The sequence below is a fragment of the Pelophylax lessonae genome (assembly GCF_965119305.1).
Source record: "Pelophylax lessonae genome assembly, chromosome: 6".
Taxonomy (NCBI): Eukaryota; Metazoa; Chordata; class Amphibia; order Anura; family Ranidae; genus Pelophylax; species Pelophylax lessonae.
In genome coordinates, this window is record NC_138773.1 from 231291845 (window position 1) to 231312041 (window position 20197).

General features: G+C 45.5%; 1 protein-coding gene across 1 annotated transcript in view; it reads right to left on the minus strand.

Annotated features, from left to right (window-relative positions):
• PCNT (pericentrin) overlaps positions 1 to 20197 on the minus strand; it is a 193301-nt gene that overhangs the window by 160000 nt on the left and 13104 nt on the right. Inside the window, exons 2-5 of the mRNA XM_082260893.1 lie at positions 8587 to 8766; positions 4439 to 4594; positions 1189 to 1338; positions 6 to 152 (exon numbers count right to left, since the gene is read on the minus strand). Of these exons, the coding sequence (XP_082117019.1) occupies positions 6 to 152; positions 1189 to 1338; positions 4439 to 4594; positions 8587 to 8766 (633 nt within the window). The remainder of the gene's footprint in view (positions 1 to 5; positions 153 to 1188; positions 1339 to 4438; positions 4595 to 8586; positions 8767 to 20197) is intronic.

Here is a 20197-nt window from a genome sequence, read left to right on the forward strand (position 1 = left end):
GTTACCTTCTGAAATGTTTCTAACTCTCTTTCTAGGTCTTGTGCTCTTTTGATCGTTTGGTCCATAAGGTCACTATGGATAACAGCAAGCTGTTGTTGAGCCTGATGTAGTGCCTTCTTTCCTCGACTTTTGTCTTTCATAACCATACTAGCCTTTTAAAAAGAAAAGATAACACTATTAAAACCAGACCTGCAGAATACTGAGAAAAAAAAAAAAGAAAAAGAAAGGGAAGGGAGCAGCTGGCTCAGGCTCTCTGCGGCTTGCTGAGAGGCAGAGCCAGCTGCCAGGGTGGATCCCGATCATATGGCAAAAATCTTTTCAGAGCCTGGACTAGCTCTGTGGCATCAGTCAACAGCCCCCTGTCGGCTGAAAGTGGATCGCCAGAGTGCAGAACAAATTGCACTACTGTAAACCATAGAAGTACAGCCCAAAAAGTTTTTTTTATACTTCTCATTTAAATTACAAATAAATAAATAAATAATAATAATAATAATAAATAAATAAAAAATAATAATAATAATAATAATAATAATAATAATAATATTATATATATATATATATATATATATATATATATACAAATAAAATAAATATATATGATCTTGTATAATGTCTAAAATCTAGAGGAAAATAGATGCAATTAAAAAATTCTTGTATTAACATACAATAAAGCAGTCAACTGTACTAAAAGAGGAACTTTTTTTTTTTTTTTTTTTTAAATGACAGGAGTCAACCGCTACAAATACCGTTTGAACCAACGCTGGGATCACCCAAGCGATTCCAGTGGGAGCGGGTACTTAACATGGCAGAATTACACTGAATTTCCAAGAAGAATTCAAGACAAAAAGCTAAAAATGTGCGCAACTGCTGATTGGGCACAACTAGCACCCTAGATGTTCCCTATAAAAGATACCACATCTTGACTTTTTAGTTCAGGTCCGCTTAGCCACCATCTAACTCAGAAGCAGTTGAAGACTAACTGAAAGAACTAGTTTCTTTCAAAAGTCATAATTGGAATAGTGTCCAGTCAAAGTATTCAGCACAAAAATGAGTACTTAGCAACTCAGTTTATACAAGAATGCGGATTAACAATTGCTTAAACACGCTCAGGGTATTCATGTTCATATTTTGCAAAATTAAAACATACAGAATAACCAGTTCATGTAGCTTTATATTTGTGAAACTCACATCCTGCAGCTGAAGCTGGATTGCCTGTATCTGATTGGAGAGACACAAGGCCTCATCTTCCATTTCCTTTTGATCCAGTAAAGCCTTCTGCAAATTACTCGACAGCTGTGTTATGATCTCATCTCGTTCATGGACAGCAGACTGAAGGTCCTGAAAATACAATTCCTAGCATCACTACTGAAGCAAAGTACAAAAGGCTAAAAGCAAACATCACATTTTTAGTTTGGTATCCCAGAAAGAATCAGAATGTGTCAGACCAAATTAGGTGTAGTGAAGGCAGAACTGGATGGCAGCCCTATTGTCTGCATCATTATGTTATCATCCATGGCAGCTCCCATGTTTCTAGATCTACTTTTCGCATTCAGTCTAAAAACTAGTAGTTTGTAGTATACTTGTCATGACAAACATGTAGGTTTGCATTGCTGATGTTCTGAAAACACTAATTGCCATGCTTTATCACCTTTGAATACACCAGAGTCAGATCTACAACAAGCAAATGTTTTTTTTTTTTTTTACGCTGTATGCCCCTCTACTTCCTGTACTGGAGATGTAACAAAAAGTGAGGAAATCTCCCCCTCACCTCTTGTTTTCATTACAACTCAAATTTAGGATTTCCCCTTACAATTTTTTGTTTCAGTGACTCTTTAGCAGGACAGATAAATGGATGAATCTCCCCAGAAGGAACACAGACAGCAATAAAAATATGGCAGAGGGCCTAACCTTTTCGCCCCACTCTATTGAAAATCTAAAATTAAAAAAGTTTTGCCTTTACATACCCTTTAACATGAATGTATATTTACAACTCAAGATAGGCAGTTTGATTATATTTTTTTCCCCGTGGTTTCTTTTTAAAAACTTTAGCACTTAAGTAAACTGAAGATGAAGGCCTGCAAAAAGTAACATTTAAAAGAAAAAAAAACACAACACATGACAACTAATAACTGAATAGCCACAAATCGTGCAGAATCTCACGCGCCAGCATAGTTGGGAATGGGAGCTGGATCTTGGTTCTTTGTCAGGTTCTAATTGGGCAGACATTTTAAAGCGAAGTTCTACCCAAAAGCTGAAGCTCCGCTTGTCTGCTCAGGAGCGGGTACCTGGTTTTGACTCAGCCGGAAGTAGGGCCCCTGCCACAGCCTGCCTATTGAGAAAGCGCAGCACAATTTGCGCATGTGCAGTAGTAAACCGGTTGTGAAGCCACAAGGCTTCACTGCTGGTTTCCCTTACCAAGGATGATGGCATCAGCCCCCGAGAGCAGATTCAAGAATGGGCTTGGGGGAGGACACCACGTGATCCCTGGACAGGCAGGTGCCCCAATACTAAAAGTCAGCAGATACATTATTTGTAGCAAACTTAAATTTTTTGGTGGGGTGGCTGGAGCACCGCTTTAAACAACGTCCTGGCAGTATCACTTTCCCAACTCAGAAAACCCTACAAATTTGTCATCCCCCCCCCCCCCCCCCATTTCAATCATTTTTATTCAGTCTAACTAAGTAGTTAACATGCTCTTGTACAAACTTTCAATATACATATATAAAAAAATAAAAAACAAAAAAAAAAAAAAAACTACATCAATAGATTAAGATAGAAAAAAAAACTTTTTCTGAAACATTCACCTTCTATCCAGGTTCCCCTACAGTACTTTTTCCCACCACTATGTTCTCAGTCTGATGGGCAGCATAATGCCACTCTCTACCTGGGAGTCTAGGACATCCTGGAGCCACACCAGCCTATGACTGGAGAGTAGAATGAGAAGCAGCACAGTGATGAGCTAATCTCTCTGCTTACTCTTGCTGTCAGCGCTGCTTCTCCTTCTCACTCCAGTTCTACTACAGGGAGAAGAGGTACCAGGTCAAATCCAATTACCCATTAATGTTTCATTTAAAAAACACATTAAAGTAGGGCTTGACAAATTTGTTTGAAATCTAAGAGCCAGCTAAAAAAGTAGGAGCCAGTTTTTTTTTTCTTGCATGCAGAATGGCCGGCTTCTGTCTGACCGGCTACCATACACATGGGCCCAAAAGCGACCAGTTTTCATTGAACCGGCTGATGTTGCCCGGCATTCAACCCGTGTGTACTTTGTTTACTTCTTCTGAGCGATCTTAAAAGGAACACTCCAACCACCATGACCACTTCAGTGATGTGTAGTGGACATGGTGGTAGGAGTCAGAAACACTGCACATGCTGGGATATTTACAATTATGTGCTGGAGGCTAGTTGCACCCCTAGCACGTGTGACTTACTGCTGGCTGGTGCTGCTGGTGGGAAATGCTGGCAGAAATAACTGAGTAACGCTGGAGGAAGCATACAGAGCCGATGCTTCCTGTATTTCTCCTCTCACAGGCGGGGTGTATTTGATATCACTTCCCCTGTGAAAGGACGGAGCTGGAACTACACAGGAAGCATCGGCTCCGTTCTGTCACAGCTAACAGACCCTGTTCTGTTCTTTCTCCTCACATCCCAAGTCTACGGCAAGGTGCGGGAATCTCCCGCATGCGAACACGGCTCTTGCGGGTCTCAGGGAGCCACAGCCCGCATTCGAAGACTCCTGCACCTTGCAGGAGACTTCGGATGTCTGCCGACAAGACCCCTCTGGCAGTGTAACCAAGGCGCCAGGCCGCTAATTCTAGTCACCAACGACCTGCACTAAAGAATATACTCAAAAACACAGAGCTGCATTCATTTTTGTCATTCATATCGAGTTCAGGTTTAAAATGTACCTGTTCTTGATTTAGCAGGAAAACAAAACAAACATTTAAAGTAGAAGTCTAGCCACTTTGGTTTGCAAGAGTAGGAAAGGTTAGACTCTGGGACAACGTTCCCAACCTCCCAATAGGAACAAAAACAAATTAAACATGACAGAGGTTCTAATCTTTGCCCGCTGTAGGAGGAGAAAAACCATAAAATGCTTTTGGACTTTTACGCTATGTTTAAATCTACTTGTGTTTAGATTATCCAGTCTTCGTACACGGAATTCGATTTCAACTAAAAGAATGGCAGCAAAGGAAGTCATTTCAGGGAGCAGAAGAGCAGCAACGGAATCCCCTATACTTTGAGTACAACATACACTATATTACCAAAAGTATTGGACGCCTGCACCAGTGCACAAAGTGTTATTTCTAGATTGAGATCTTAGATTTAATACGATTACTGCTATGATCACAAACTTGATAGTATCCCATCATCTGAATGATACACATATCTGTAAGATATTTGACCTAGAATTTAGGGTAAAAATAAAAATAAATACCTGTTGAAGTAGCTCTGAAGAATCATCCTCTACAGTGGTCTGAAATAGTGAATTATCCTCAACAGGAATATCACCATCCTCCCGTAATTTGTACTCCAAATCAGACATTTTGTCACACCACTCTGAAACATCCAGTGAGCTGTGATCCAAACGTATCTACCAAAATGACAAGATAAGCTTAAGTCAGTTAAAAAAAAAAAAAACACACACAAATCAATCAATGACTCCAAGGAAGAAAGAAGGGAAAATAAAAAAAGAAGTGACAGATGAAATTACTTATCAGGAAGAAACTGAAGAATATACTTTGCAGACAAAATCTGGTTCCCAACACCTTGCTTTAGACAGGCGTGGAACATGGACTACAGTGGATATAAAAAAAGTCTACACACCCCTGTTACAATGTCAGGTTTCTGTGGTGTAATAAAAAGAAAATATGAGACAAAGATAAATCATTTCAGAACTTTTCCCACCTTAAATGTAACCTATAAACTACTGTACAACTTAGTTGAACAACAAACTGAAATCTTTTAGGTGGAGGGAAGTAAAAATATACTTGCATAAGTGTGCACACCCTTAAAACAATACTTTGTTGAATCACCTTTAGATTTTATTACAGCACTCAGTCTTTTTGGGTACGAGTCTATTAGCATGGCACATCTTGCCTTGGCAATATTTGCCCACTCTTTGCAAAAACACATCTGTCAGATTGCAAGGGCTCTCCTGTGCACAGCCCTCTTCAGATCGCCCCACAGATTTTCCACTGGATTCAAGTCTGACCATTCCAAAACTTATCTTCCTCTGGTAAAGTCAATCCTTTGTAGATTTGGATGTATGCTTTGAGTCGTTGTCATGCTGAAAGATGAGGTTTATCTTCATGTTCAGCTTTCTAGAAAAAGTCTGAAGGTTTTGTGCCAATATGACTGGAATTTGGAACGGTTCATTATTCCCTCTACCTTGACTAAGGCCCCTGTTCCAGCTGAAGAAAAACAGCCCCAAATAATGATGCTGCCACCACCATGCTTCACTGTGAGTATGGTATTCTTTTGGTAATGTGCAGTGTTTTTGGACCAAACATATCTTTTGGAATTATGGCCAAAAAGTTTAACCTTGGTTTCATCAGACCAGAACACATTTCCCCACATGCTTTTGGGAGACTTCAGATGTGTTTTTGCAAAATTTAACTGGGCTTGGATGTTTTTCTTCATAAGAAAAGTCTTCCGTCTTGCCACTCTACCCCATAGCCCAGACATTTGAAGAAAAACGGGACATGTACCACACAGCCAGTGCTTGCCAGATATTCCTGCAGCTCCTCTAATGTTGCTGTAAACCTCTTGACAGCCTCCCTGACCAGTTTTCTTCTCGTTCTTTCATCAATTTTGGGGGGACGTCCAGTTCTTGGTAATGTCACTGTTGTGCCATATTTTCTCCACTTGATGACTGTCTTCAATGTGTTCCATGGTATATCTAATGCCTCGGAAATTCTTTTGTACTCTTCTCCTGACTGATACCTTTTAACAATGAGATCCCATTGATGCTTTGAAGCTCTCTGCGGATCATGGCTTTTGCTGTAAGATGCGACTAAGAAAATGGCAGGAATTGCCTACTGGATCAGCTGAACTTTATTTGGGGTTAATCAGAGGCATTTTAAGCAATGGCAGGTGTGTAAACAAACTGTGTTTCCCTGCGCTACGGAGTCTAAAATACTTAAATGCAGCTGCTAATCACCATGTGATACTGTAACACACAACTCAAAACACAGCAAAAAAAAGTAATGAGCAAATCTAAAAATATAAATGTCTTATCCCTAAAGGTGTTAAGAGAAAATATCCTCCCACCAAAGCAATATATATATTAATTAAACCAGTGAATAATGAAATGAATGACCCACATGCTATACAGCTAAGGGGTCTACATAGTCTGGTAAGTACGTCATCTATTGGGGGTGCACGTTCAATGTTTGCACATATATCTACGGATTAACACCTTTCTGAAGCAAGCACAGAGCATGCTATTTATGGTTTCACTGGACACTTGCTGATTTGGAGGTTTTTCTGGATATCGTTTCATTGGACACTTTCTGTTTTTAAAATTACTGCCTATCTTGACATTTATTCAACATTATTATTTTGCATACAGTGCCTTGCGAAAGTATTCGGCCTCCTTGAACTTTGCGACATTTTGCGGTCCACATGGATACCGAAGAAACTACTCTGCACGTAGTTTATGCTCCCTGAATATCTTTATAAATTTTCACTGGATTTTTTTTCACTTCCTGTTTGGCCATGGGACAGGAAGGGAAATCTTCGCAATGGGACAAAGATGGCAAAAAAAAAAAAAAAATTATCTGACAAGGGTTATAACCCCCCCCCCCCCCACCCCACATCTATCCAAAATGAAAATATATATATATATATATATATATATATATATATATATATATATATATATATATATATATATATATATATATATATATATATATATATATATATATATATATATAATAATTTTGCCTATAGTTCTACTTTAAGGTCTCGTTCACACCATACCTGCAGAAAAATGTATGAAAACGGACATGCAGATTTCATCTGCAGACACATAAGTCTAGATCCGTTTTCATGCGAGTTTCAGTGAGTGTTATACATGTTGCAGAAAAAAAAATCTGCAAATGATACCAGTGTTGTGGTGTAAACAGGGCACAGAGAACAACTGTTTTTTGTGCCCTTGCAGAACGTGTGCAGAAAAGCTCACGTCTCTACACATGGTGTGAACAAGGCCTAAAGTGATACTAAAGGCAAAATCAAAAATGAATTAATATGATAAACTCCGTCACCAGCATTAGAGTGGGTGTAAACCCCCTTTGTTGATTTTTACCTACAGGTAAAGGTCTATTGCTCTGGTAATAGTGTACATGTACACACACCATAGTTTGTAGACTCTACAGTTTTCCTACAGAATAAAAATGTACACTGATTTGGGTTTATTTTCACCAAAGATATGTAGAATACAGTCTGGCCTAAATTTATTAAAAAATAAGTTATATATAATACACAAAATTTTATAAACAAGGAAAAAAAAAACGCGTTTTTTTCCCCCGGTCTTTTTTCGTTTATTTAGCAAAAAATAAAAAAACCCAGTGGTGAATAAATACCACCAAAACAAAGCTCTATTGGTTTGAAAAAAAAAGATAAAAATTTTATAGGGGTGCAGTGGTCCATGACCGCGCAAATGTCATTCAAAGTGCGACAGTACTGAAAGCTGAAAATTGGCCAGGGCAGGAAGGGGGTGAAAGTGCCCTGTATTGAAGTGGTTTAACTTGTCAGCGTGAGTGCACTATTAAACTGGCCATAGATGGTTTAAATCTCAGCCAGTTCACCAGGGTTTGGCCAAGATCCAAACCATGAATGGGTAGGCTGAATCGATTTATCACCTTGGGTACAACCAGCCTGTCGGATTTTACATGCAATTATTGCTAGCAGCTATTATAGCTACTAGTAGTAATTACTTTGCCGTTCCCGCCGGGGGAGAACACAATGGCAATGCGGGAAAGAAAATCGTTCTGCTAGGACCGGTTTAGGCAGAGCATAGGGCCAGAGATGGTGCCATTTTCTTTCCTGCAACCACAATTTCCCTATCAGCACAATCCCACGGAGCTACTGTGTTATCATGGCTTGAAGATCGGTGCAGGGAGCTGTCCATGCCAGGATAACACAGTGAATATTGGCAGTGGGTATAGCCGCTGCCAATAATCACATGCAGATTTCCTAACATGCAGGTTGTACCCAAGTCGAATGATGGTTCGACTTGGGTACAATATTCAGCCTGCCCATGAATTGTCTGAATCTCCACCTGCTAGCTAGCTTTAGTGACTGCCTGTAAACTAAACTCTTTAATCACTGGCATGTGTACCATAACATTGGTTTACCTTTATAAATTATGCAGTAAGTGGTCTGCAGACTGCTATGCTGCATGTTAAATACATTAGAATGCCTGTGTACTTAGCAGCGATTCTCAACAAGCTCATTTTGTTAAATACAAAACGATTCTGTGGTTTATAAAAACAATAAATTCTAACTTGTTTCAAATGGTAAATGATGTATTTCAACTAAAATCATTATAAAAGAAAGCACAATGCAGGAAGACATTACCTCTGTGGAGAACAGTTCAGCACCCAACACTGGATCTTTATCAGTACATTCAGCTGTGATTAGCGTGTCCTCCTCCGGCGGAATGTCATTCTTGTGTACAACCTCACTCTTCCTCTTCTGCGTCTTTTTCTGCGCCTTTGAGCTTTGCCCTTTTGTTTTGTGCTGTCTGAAGCGAGCAAGCTGCATATGAAAGTGAAGGACAGGTAAAGAGACAGGTAGGTGAGAAACAGGTAACATGGCCACAAAACAGGTGAAGTCATTGTCTGCTAAAAAGTAGGAGTCCATTGATGCAAAAAAACAGAAGAAAAGCAGTCCAGAGGATCTAGGCAAACAAGGTGCTGATAAAAAGCATAATCAGCAGGGTGGAGTGGATAAAAACAAACTCCTTACGAAATGGCATCATAAAAACACAAATTGCTTAAAATATTTATATAGAAATCTGAGCAACAGAAAACTATATCGATTAGTTCAGATGTCCCAAACAAAAGCATACCATAGCCTACACAACTCTACATTTGAGACAATAATCAGCTTGGAAAGGATTAGGGATTTAAATACACATCTACTTAACACTGCAACACATCCACCATGGTGAAGATGTAGAGATCCATAATATTCACAATTGCCTGAGAGCTGGTAGATTTTTCCACATATGGAGAGCAGATAGATTTCCACATATATAAGCAAGTAATGTACTGCTCCAGGAAAAATCACCTCCCCTGCTGCTCAGCTGCCTCTGAATAAGGATTGGGTGCCGGCAGTACACGGGGAAAAAAAAAAAAAAAATGCTGGATGACCGCACTCTGATTCAATCACTTTTATTTCATGTTGTAAAAATAAATCATACAGCAAATGGTGGTGAAACAACAGAAAACAGTTAATGCATTTCACACCTAGACTAGTGCTTAACCACTTCTGGACCGGAAGATTTTCCCCCTTAATGACCAGGCCATATTTTACGATTCGGCACTGCGTTACTTAAACGGACAACTGCACATGCAACGCTGAACCCAAAAAAAATTGATGTCCTTTTTTTTCCCCCCACAAATAGAACTTTCTTTTGGTGGTATTTGTGCAATTTTTATTTTTTGCGCTATAAACAAAAAAAAAAAAAGAGCAACAATAATGAAAATAAATAAATATTTCTGCTATATAACAGTCTCAAATTTTTTTTTTTTAAACAAAAGTCAACATTTAACATTTTAGGCCAATTTGTTTTCTGCTACATTTTTTTTTTTTTTTTAACCAAAAATATTGCAATAAGTGTATTTTGATTGGTTTGTGCAAAAGTTATCGCATCTACCAACTACGGGAAAGATGTCATTTTTATTGTTTTTTTTTTTTTTACTAGTAATGGCGGTGATCTGCGATTTTTAGCGGGACTGTGACATTTACGGCGGACAGATCGGACCCCTAACTGACATTTGACACTTTTGGGTGGACCAGTGACATTACTACAGTAATCAGTGCTAAAAATATGCACTGTTACTGTAACTACACTGGCAGGGAAGGGGTTAACATTGTGGGTGATCAAGGGGTTAAATGTTAGCCTAGGGGAGTGGGGAGGCATTCCCCCATCATGTGTTTACAACAGCTGACCATTCTTCTCTCTCAGCAAGGAACGATCACGGGTGTCAGGCGGCAATCGGAGCCGCCTGCCCCGTGCATCGGCTTCCCTGCTGCTGAGTGGGGGTGGGAGCACGCCGGCATGCACTCGCCCCCTAGCTGCCTGCGTGCGACGGACGTAGGTCTACGTTGGTTCGCGCAGGAGGGCCGCACAGCCGCAGTAAAAAGGGGGCGAGCGGTCTGGAAGCGGTTAATCATAGCTAATGAGGTGTGAAATGCGTTACCTGTTTTCGGTTTCACCACCAACTGCTGTGCGATTTATTGTTTGGAATTAAAGTGATTGCATCGGAGTGAGGCCATCCAGCCTCATTTCGTCTGTAGATTTATACATATATGGAGAACAACTGGGAAAAAGGCATTGCTTATATTAAAAGGAAATCAGAATGATCAGCAGCGAACTAGACAAAAATTTACCAGCCTAAGGACAATCTGGTAACAGTTTCACTCTTCATAGTGGGTGACACTAAGGCAAGCCAAAAAGAATTCCCTATCAATATTGTCCTCGATGGGGGGGAATGCCTCCTGCAGCGCTTCTGTGTGCTACTTGCGGCGGGGGGGGGAGGGGGGGGAGTCACAGGGAGCCTTCCCAGCCAGCAGAACACAATGATTACTGGCAGAGGCTAAAGCCATTGTTAGTAACTGCATGCCACAATCTCGGCCAGTTCAGCAGGGATCAGCGAGATTCGATCCATTTATAGGTAGGCTGGTTGTACTGAAGTCAAGCCATCAAACGACTTCAGTACAACCAGCCTGCCCATTCAGTACAACCAGCCTGCCCATACCTGGATCGAATACCAGCAGGTCCCTGCTGAATTGGCCTAGATTCGCTCCATGTATGGCCGGCTTAAGGATCCGATCATACCAGACCATTCAGCTGGAATGCATTTAACGCATGTGCATTAACAAACGTTGCATTAGAGCAGCACCACAAGGGATCAAAATTTGTGCATGCATTACATTTAGTGCAACGCACCACAACTGCAACACAAAGCACTGTGGTGTCATTCAGAATGAATGGCACTGCATCAAGGCACATTATCATTCACACCAAAATGCACTGCTGCTAATGTGCACTTAAAGCGGTTGTATACTCATGGAAAAAAAAAAAACCCTGCAGGACAAAGCCATAATGAGCTAGTATGCATTGCATACTAGCTCATTATGAAATACTTACCTTAGAACGAAGCTGCGTCACAGTCGTCTAGACAACGCTGAGGGAGCTGTCATGCTCCCTCGGCGTCTCTTCCTGGTCCGGCGGCTCCGGCGCTGCGAGTGACGTCACTCCCGCGCAAGGAGCTTCAGAGCGCATGCGCCGCAGACATCAACGGCTGCATGCAGGTTGAATATCTCCTAAACCGTGCAGTTTTAGGAGATATTAATTGTATCTACAGGTAAGCCTTATTATAGGCATGTAGGTAAAAGTCAAATAGTGGAGTATACTACCACTTAAAAAAAAATAGAGAGAAAACCTGACAGTCCAACATTCTCCACTGCTTGTCTTACAGAATTGTGTGACAAACTATTTCTGACCGCCCCTAAAAATGCTAATAGCCCTGTGTAAGCAGTGACTCCAGCTGCCTATAGCTTGCACGCCATTATCTGGTCAATCCTGGAAACATGCAAGTAAGGCAAGTACATGCATTAGTAAATGTCTATATTAAAGTCAGTCTGAGACTATGCCCTGAAAATGCAAAGCACAGGTTCTGTTTAGTAAATCTGTACCAAACCTGGGCAATAAATACTATGCATACGATAAAATAAAAATGAATGAGCAGAGATTACTTTGAACTATATACAAATCTTTGACAAAAATTAGTTTTGCACAGAGCGGACTGATCCTCCTCTTCTGGGCTTCTACCCCAGTACTCTCAGCTCCTCCTCTTCTCAGAGCGCACACACACATAGGAAGGCCATTCTTATGGGGGTACACCTGCAAGCGAGCTCCTGAGCTGGGCTATGTGCATCTGACACACACACAGCGTGACTTGGCCCTGCCCCCCACTTCCACCTCACAACATCTGACAGCAGCAATGGCTCCTGCTGCTGTCTGAGCCTGTGAAAGGGGAGAGAGCATCAGTGCTGCTGTAGGAGGACGCAGGGCTGGATCGATCCAGGTAACTAAGGGGGGACAGGACAATAGAACTAGCGTAAGGTTTCTTTCACCTTAACCACTTGCCTACTGGGCACTTAAACCTGCCCAGGCCAATTCTTAGCGCTGTTGCACTTTGAATGACAATTGCACGGTCATGCAACGCTATTCCCAAATGACATTTTTATCATTTTTTTCAAACAAATAGAGCTTTCTTTTGGTGGTATTTATTCCCTACTGAGGTTTGTATTTTTTGCTGAACAAAAGAAAAAAAAAAAAAAAAAAAAGACCGAAAATTGGAAAAAAAAAACGGAATTTTTGTAAAATCTTACCTGTAAAATTCCTTTCTCTGAGTCCTCCGACAGTCGCCGCCCACTTCATATTCATCACCAATGGGTTATGTCCTTTATTCCGTAGGAGTAGCTAGGCAATAGAATATGTTAGTACAAAGACTTTTAACATATCCCACCCCCAGGGGGTGGTCCCCTCAGTACATAACCCTCCACTTCCTGTATCCAACTCAGTTTCAGTGGAATAGCAGTAGAGAGTACATCAAAACCCCAAAAGAGGGGCGGGGGCGGCGACTGTCGGAGGACTCAGAGAAAGGAATTTTACAGGTAAGATTTTACAAAAATTCAGTTTTCTCTTACGTCCTCCGACAGTCGCCGCCCACTTCATATTCATCACCAATGGGGATGTCCCAAAGCAGTGTAAACATGAGGGGTGGGAAGAACGCAGCCGCGCCCAAGGCAACGCCGTCTCCCCATCAGAGAAAGGAACCTTACCAAAGGAAGGAAACCAGTTGGGCATAAGAACAAAACACTCGCTCAACAGGAGCAAGAAAACCCAGGGAAAAAACAAATATCCCAAAAAGCCAAAGAACCCGTAACAAGGGCTCTAGGGAACTGCCGCACCAAGAACCTTGCGGCCAAAGGAAGCATCAGCCGATGCCTGAACATCTACTCTGTAGAATATCGTGAAAGTGTGTACGGTCGACCAAGTCGCCGCCTTACACACCTGGGCCACAGAGGCCCCATGACGACAGGCCCAAGACGTACTCAGAGATCTGGTAGAGTGCGCCTTTACAGGTACAGGGGGAACTTTCCCCTTCAAAGCATAGGCCTGATCAATGGTCTGTCTGATCCATTTGGCGATTGTAGAAGCCGACGCCGCCAGGACCTTCCGAGGACCTTCCGGAAGGACAAACAAGGCATCCGACTTGCGAAAAGACTCAGTCGATTTGAGATAGACTCTAATCGCCCAGACAACATCCAAGGAGTGAAGCAACACCTCCGTCGGATGCTTCGGCTTCGCGCAAAGCGAAGGTAGGACAATGTCCACATTGAGATGAAAGTCCAAAACCCTTTTTGGAAGAAAACAGCCAGGCCGTCAAAGCCAGCGACTGTAAAGCAGGATGGAAGATCGGTCCTTGCGACAGAAGATCTTCTCGAAGAGGCAGACGCCACGGGGCGTCGATTGCCAGATTTACGAGGTCTGCGTACCAGGACCGGCGAGGCCAGTCCGGTGCCACAAGAATCACCGTGGTCGGTTCCGCGAAGGAACCTGGACAGCAATTGAATCGGTGGGAACGCATACATCAGTTGGTACTGAAGCCACGGGGCAACCAACGCGTCTGCCCGAGGATCGCGCGTCCTTGCCACGAACCGTGGTACTGTGTTGTTCAGACGAGACGCGAGCAGGTCTACCTCCGGAAGACCCCACCTTGCGCACAACATCTGGAAGACAGCCGGGTGAAGGGACCAATCCCCCTGGTCCAGGGTCTGGCGGCTCAGATAAACCGCCTGCCAAATTTCCACCCCCGGAATGCGAACTGCCGATATTGCCGGGACATGCGTCTCGGCCCAAGACAGAATCGCGGCCACTTCACGAGCCGCCCGGGCACTCCTGGTGCCCCCTTGGTGATTGATGTAAGCCACCGCCGTGGCATTGTCCGTCTGCACCCGAACCGGGTAGCCGTGAAGATTGTCCGTCCAACGACGAAGACAGAGGAGTATCGCTCGCAGTTCCAGAACGTTGACCGGAAGGGAGGATTCCTCCGTCGACCAAACACCCTGGGCGGACAGAACGCCCAGAACACCACCCCAGCCAGACAGGCTGGCGTCCGTGGTGATCACCGACCATGAAAGGGGACGAAAAGACTTGCCCCCCGATACTGAGGGGGATTGAAGCCACCACAGAAGATCCCTTCTGGTCTGAGAACTCAATGACATCTGGAGATCCAGAGACTGCGGACGCCAGTCCCACTTTGACAATATCTCCGCTTGGAGATCCCGTGTGTGAAACTGGGCGAAGGGAATCGCCTCGAAAGCCGAGACCATCAATCCCAGACACCGCATGCACGTCCGAATGGACGGAGATGGAACGTCCCTGAGGGACCCGACTGCCTCCTGAAGAGCTGCGAGTTTTTCTTCCGGCAGGAAGACCTTCGCCTGGACAGAGTCCAGAATCATACCCAGGTAAGAAATCCGAACCTATGGGCACAATGTCGACTTTGGAAAATTGATCGTCCAACCAAACTCCTGCAGAGTCTGCAACGTGACGGACAGATCCTTCTCCAGACTCTGGCTGGTCGCAGACCGAACCAGAATATCGTCCAGATACCCCAGAACCGAAATGACCTGGGCCCTCAACAAAGCCAGAACCGGTGCCAGCACTTTGGTGAACACCCTCGGAGCCGAGGCGAGACCAAAAGGCAACGCCACAAATTGGTAATGATCTTCCGCTATGGCGAATCGAAGGTACCTCTGGTGACCCTCGAAAATCGGGATGTGAAGATACGCATTCTACAAGTCGATGGAAGCCATGAACTCCCCCGGAACCAGGGCAGCCACCACCGACCGCAGGGATTCCATGCGGAACTTGCGCACCCGCACAAAGCGGTTCAGCGCCTTCAAGTCCAGAATCGGACGCACCTTGCCCTCCTTCCTGGGCACGGTGAGCAGATTGGAATAGAACCCTCGAAATCTGTCCCGATGAGGCACCGGGACCACCACTCCCTGAGCCCTCAGGTCCTGCACCGCTAGATGCAGGTCCCGCAAACGCTCCGGGGATAACAGAAGACTTGAGGGAAAAAATCTGCTCTCCGGCCGAGAGAGAAACTCGATCTAGTAGCCAGATCGAACGATTTCCTGTGAATTGGGTGAGGGCGCCCCTTCAGGCCGCACTGTTGTGGGCCGCAGAACCGGATTGGCCGGACTTTTGCTTACCTGCCCACGGCTTCTGGCGGGAGCCTTGACCCATGGACGGCTGCCCCAAAGTGTGACCGAAAGGCACGAAAGGACCCCTGAGGGGGCCGAAAGAAGGCATTCTTTTTTCCAGGAGCCGTCTTAGTCTCGCGGGATTGAGGTAAGAGCGTGCTCTTACCCCCCGTGACCCCTTTAATTAGGGCATCCAGGGATTCGCCAAAAAGGCAAGAACCATCAAAAGGCAGATTGGCCAAGGTCTTACGTGAAGATTGATCCACAGACCAACACTTCAACCAAACCAGGCGGCGAGATAACACCGCCACACTGTGTACACGTGCAGCCAACGGAACCATATCCAGGTCCGCATCACACAAATACATGACACCCTGGTGGATTTGATCCACCATATCCAAAGTCGCCTGGGGGGCAGAATCAGCCACCAGGACACGCCTAAGCACCTGCGTCCAGCTCGCGACCGCCTGGGCCGCCATAAGTGAAGCAAATAAAGCTTTCAACATAGAACCCATAATAGAACAGGAACGACGGGCAAGGGACTCCATCCTCTTGTCCGTGGCATCCCGGAACACCGGGGTGTCTTCAGCAGGAATCGCAGTGGACTTGTTCAAAACTGCTAACGCATGGTCCACCGGATGGGGGACACACCAACGCCCATCAGTAGCGGGCGTAAAAGGATAGCGCAGCTTAAACCTACTTGGTACAGCAAAAGGTTTGCGTATATTACGCCATCGTTCTTTCACAGCGCGCTGAAAATCATCAGTGCATGGAAACATCTGCGATGATTTGCGCCTTTTCTGCGTCCCATAAGCCGCCAAGGCAGCTGGAGGACATGCGTCCTCCTCCAAACACAGAGTTTGCTTGATAGAAGCAACCAATTTGAATGCAAGCTCTTCAGACGAGCCAGGGGGAGAATTATCAACCCCCTCTACCTCAGCCTCCATTTCTGACCCTATAAGGTCCAGGGAGGAACGAGACCCCGATAAGGAGATCTCTGCCACAGCAGCCCCAGTACCATCACCCTCTGAATCAGAGGAAATTGAAACTCTGGGCCTTTTAGAGGATTGAGCAGCCACCAGCATTTGCACCTGAGTCGCAAGGCTAGCCACAATCGCAGCCAAATCCCTCCCGGGGGGGGGGAAACCGCAGTCCCCTGGCTTCCCACTAAATTGGCAGGAAACTAGCATTCCTGAGAATCCATGCCCCTGTAGTAGCAAAAATAAATGGGTGACCGCCCCTTTAAGAGAGTGCTGCGATCGTAGCCCACTCACACTAAGCACCCCCACAGGGACAAGTATACCAAGGTAGGATACAGGGAATAGAGAGAAATGAACCTGTAGAGATCGGTGCTGCTGCTGCTGCCTGCGGTGCTCCTGAAGGAAAGGAAGTGCTGGCATACAGGGCGCTCTATTAAAGCCTATGGAGGCTACAAGAAAATGGCCGCCATGCATGTAAAACATGCGGCCGGAGCGATCGCAGCCAAAATGGCGCCGTTTTGGCGCCGAAACCGCCGCTCCCACACCCCATGAGGGTGAAGTAAAACACACCATCTTCCCAAAAAAAGGAACATGGTAAACCGCTGCAGCGGCGCTGTAATGTGCCCCAAGCATGAGAAACTCAAGCCCCACAGCACACAGCCGTTCACACAGACAGAAAACTGACACAGAGTGCAGCCAGCCCCCCCTCCTGCAGCCCACAGCATGCAATGTGAGAGATAGGGAAAACGTAATAGTGTGAACACAGGGCAAGGTACACAGTCCCAGACTGACACCCCCCAGACAGACAGGTCCCCACATAAATGCACTTACCTCTTACATGGCGTGGGGGACCCGCACAGGCGAACAAACCGCTGCACATGAGGCAGGGAGAGTCGCATCCAGGACGCATCAGAAAGTGGGTTGAGAAACCGCACAGCGTCCGGTGAGGTAGCCACCTCACCTAGCATCCCTGCACGGAACAGGGATGGGTCGTTCAGATAACTCAGGAGCGATACCTGACTGAACGCTCGATGGCGGGCTGAGAAACCACTGACCCACAGCCTGCTACCAGGGGGGTCAGCCCGAGACGCAGCCCGCATGATCCTCTTCTTCCGAAGAACTAACGCTGGTAAAATAACAGCTAACAAGAAAGAGAGAAAAAACTCAAATAAAATCCAAAGAAAGGAAAGAGAGCTGAGACAAGGTGCCCCAGCACAGAAACTTCCAGCTACTCCTGACAGCTAGACAAATGAAACTGAGTTGGATACAGGAAGTGGAGGGTTATGTACTGAGGGGACCACCCCCTGGGGGTGGGATATGTTAAAAGTCTTTGTACTAACATATTCTATTGCCTAGCTACTCCTACGGAATAAAGGACATAACCCATTGGTGATGAATATGAAGTGGGCGGCGACTGTCGGAGGACGTAAGAGAAAACACATTTTTATAGATTGTTGTGTAGCACCCTACAAGGTAGGTGCTAGGTAAAATATAGTGGGCCTTGTCTGCTTATCAGCAGGGCCATGATTTTCAGCTGGGCTGTCATGTCTCCCAGGTGTGGCTGTTGAGACTGGGGAGTCTCCCCACTGTGCTCTATGAGAAGGGTTCTCATTGGGCAGTGGGGGAAACCCAGCCAATGGCACACTCAGGCCTGTATCTACCCCAGAAAGGCAGATTCTGCCGCACAGCATTCTGGGAGTGGGTATAAGTTTGAGGGGAGCACATGACGAAGCGTCTTTGGCGGGAAGCAGAGTCCCAGGAGGGAGGGTATGGCTGTCTCTCCTCCTGTCAGAAGAATCGGGTGCCCCAGGCGGCTTGCCTGTGGGGACCGAAGGCTGAGCTGCAGAGAGGATCCGGTGTGCCGAGGACCAGCGGAGCTGAGAGGGGTCCAGTTTCAGGAAAGCATTCCCAATTCGTGAGTACTGTAAACTGCCCCTAGGGGTCTGCCTAGTAAGAGGGGACCACTCCAGTGAAGGTCAAAGCGATCCAGAAGCTAGCTAGCCAGTGTGGGAGCAAATGCAAAGGGGGTGCCTAGTGAGAGGACCCTGAAGTGTAAAGGGGGAGTCTAGTGAGAGGACCCTGAAGTGTAAAGGGGGTGCCTAGTGAGAGGACCCTGAAGTGTAAAAGGGGTGCCTAGTGAGAGGACCCTGAAGTGTAAAAGGGGTGCCTAGTGAGAGGACCCTGAAGTGTAAAGGGGGTGCCTAATGAGAGGACCCTGAAGTGTAAAGGGGGTGCCTAGTGAGAGGACCCTGAAGTGTAAAGGAGGTGCCTAGTGAGAGGACCCTGAAGTGTAAAAGGGGTGCCTAGTGAGAGGACCCTGAAGTGTAAAGGGGGTGCCTAGTGAGAGGACCCTGAAGTGTAAAGGGGGTGCCTAGTGAGAGGACCCTGAAGTGTAAAGGGGGTGCCTAGTGAGAGGACCCTGAAGTGTAAAGGGGGTGCCTAGTGAGAGGACCCTGAAGTGTAAAAGGGGTGCCTAGTGAGAGGACCCTGAAGTGCAAAAGGGGTGCCTAGTGAGAGGACCCTGAAGTGTAAAGGAGGTGCCTAGTGAGAGGACCCTGAAGTGTAAAGGGGGTGCCTAGTGAGAGGACCCTGAAGTGTAAAGGGGGTGCCTAGTGAGAGGACCCTGAAGTGTAAAGGGGGTGCCAGCGGTTGGGCCCTGAAGTGTTAAAGTGTACAGCGTGCAGTCTACAGTGTTGAGAGTTGCAGCAGCACAAGCAGTTACAGAGGCTACCTCGGTCAGGAAGGACTGGAGGGAGCAGTGTTGAGGACTTTTGAGCTGGCCATAGCGCCAGAAGTCAGTTCTCGGTACAGTCCGGGACTTTTGAGCTAACCAGAATGTCAACAGTAAAGTCCAAGTACAGTACAGCAAGTCAGTGTTTTTAGAGCGCCAGCAAGCGTTGGTCGGCACCCAGCCGGCGTCAAAACAGCTCTGAAAGGCATTTTTCAACAAAGTGTCCCACTTGTACCTAGTTGAGCCAGAGGAGTATCCCACTCATTCCCTTCTCCCATCCCCAATATAAAATAAACAAAACAAACCAAAAGATGCCGGATTGGTCATGGTCTCAAATCTCACACTTGGGTTTTCAGCTTAAATGGGCTGAAGGTGTCACCGGTAACCATGGCAGACCCACATCAGGCCCAATGCCTGGAAATCCTGCTACAGTTGTAAAATTTAGCAAACCGGTAATTTTTCTCCTTCATTGATGTGTGTTGATGAGGCAGCCCTGGAGGTACTGACCGACTGCATTAATAGGCGACACTGATGGGCACTGATAAGGAGGCACCGATGGGTGGCACAGATGCTCCTCTCCTCGTCGGGACGATGTCCCTCTGACAGCAGTGGTCGGCTTTTTTTTTTCTCCTCGCACTGACAGCGTGAGAAAAAAAAAAAAGCTGATCACAGGCTGCTGTTTACATCATGTGAGCAGCTGTCATTGGCTGACCGCTGATCACATGTTAAGGGGCCGGGACTGGCCCCTTTCTCCGATCTGTGATCAGAAGAGTCTCATGGACTCGCTGACCCCAGAGCGAGACGTACATGGACGCCCTTCCAGCAATTAAGGTCCGCGCTGTAGCCGTCCTTTGGCTATAGCGCGGAAAGGAAGAGGTCGATGCAGGCAAAAAAAAAAAAAATAAAGAAAAGAAAAAAACACACCTTTTGGCTTTGGAACCATTTTAAGCAAGAGGGAGGGGAAAAT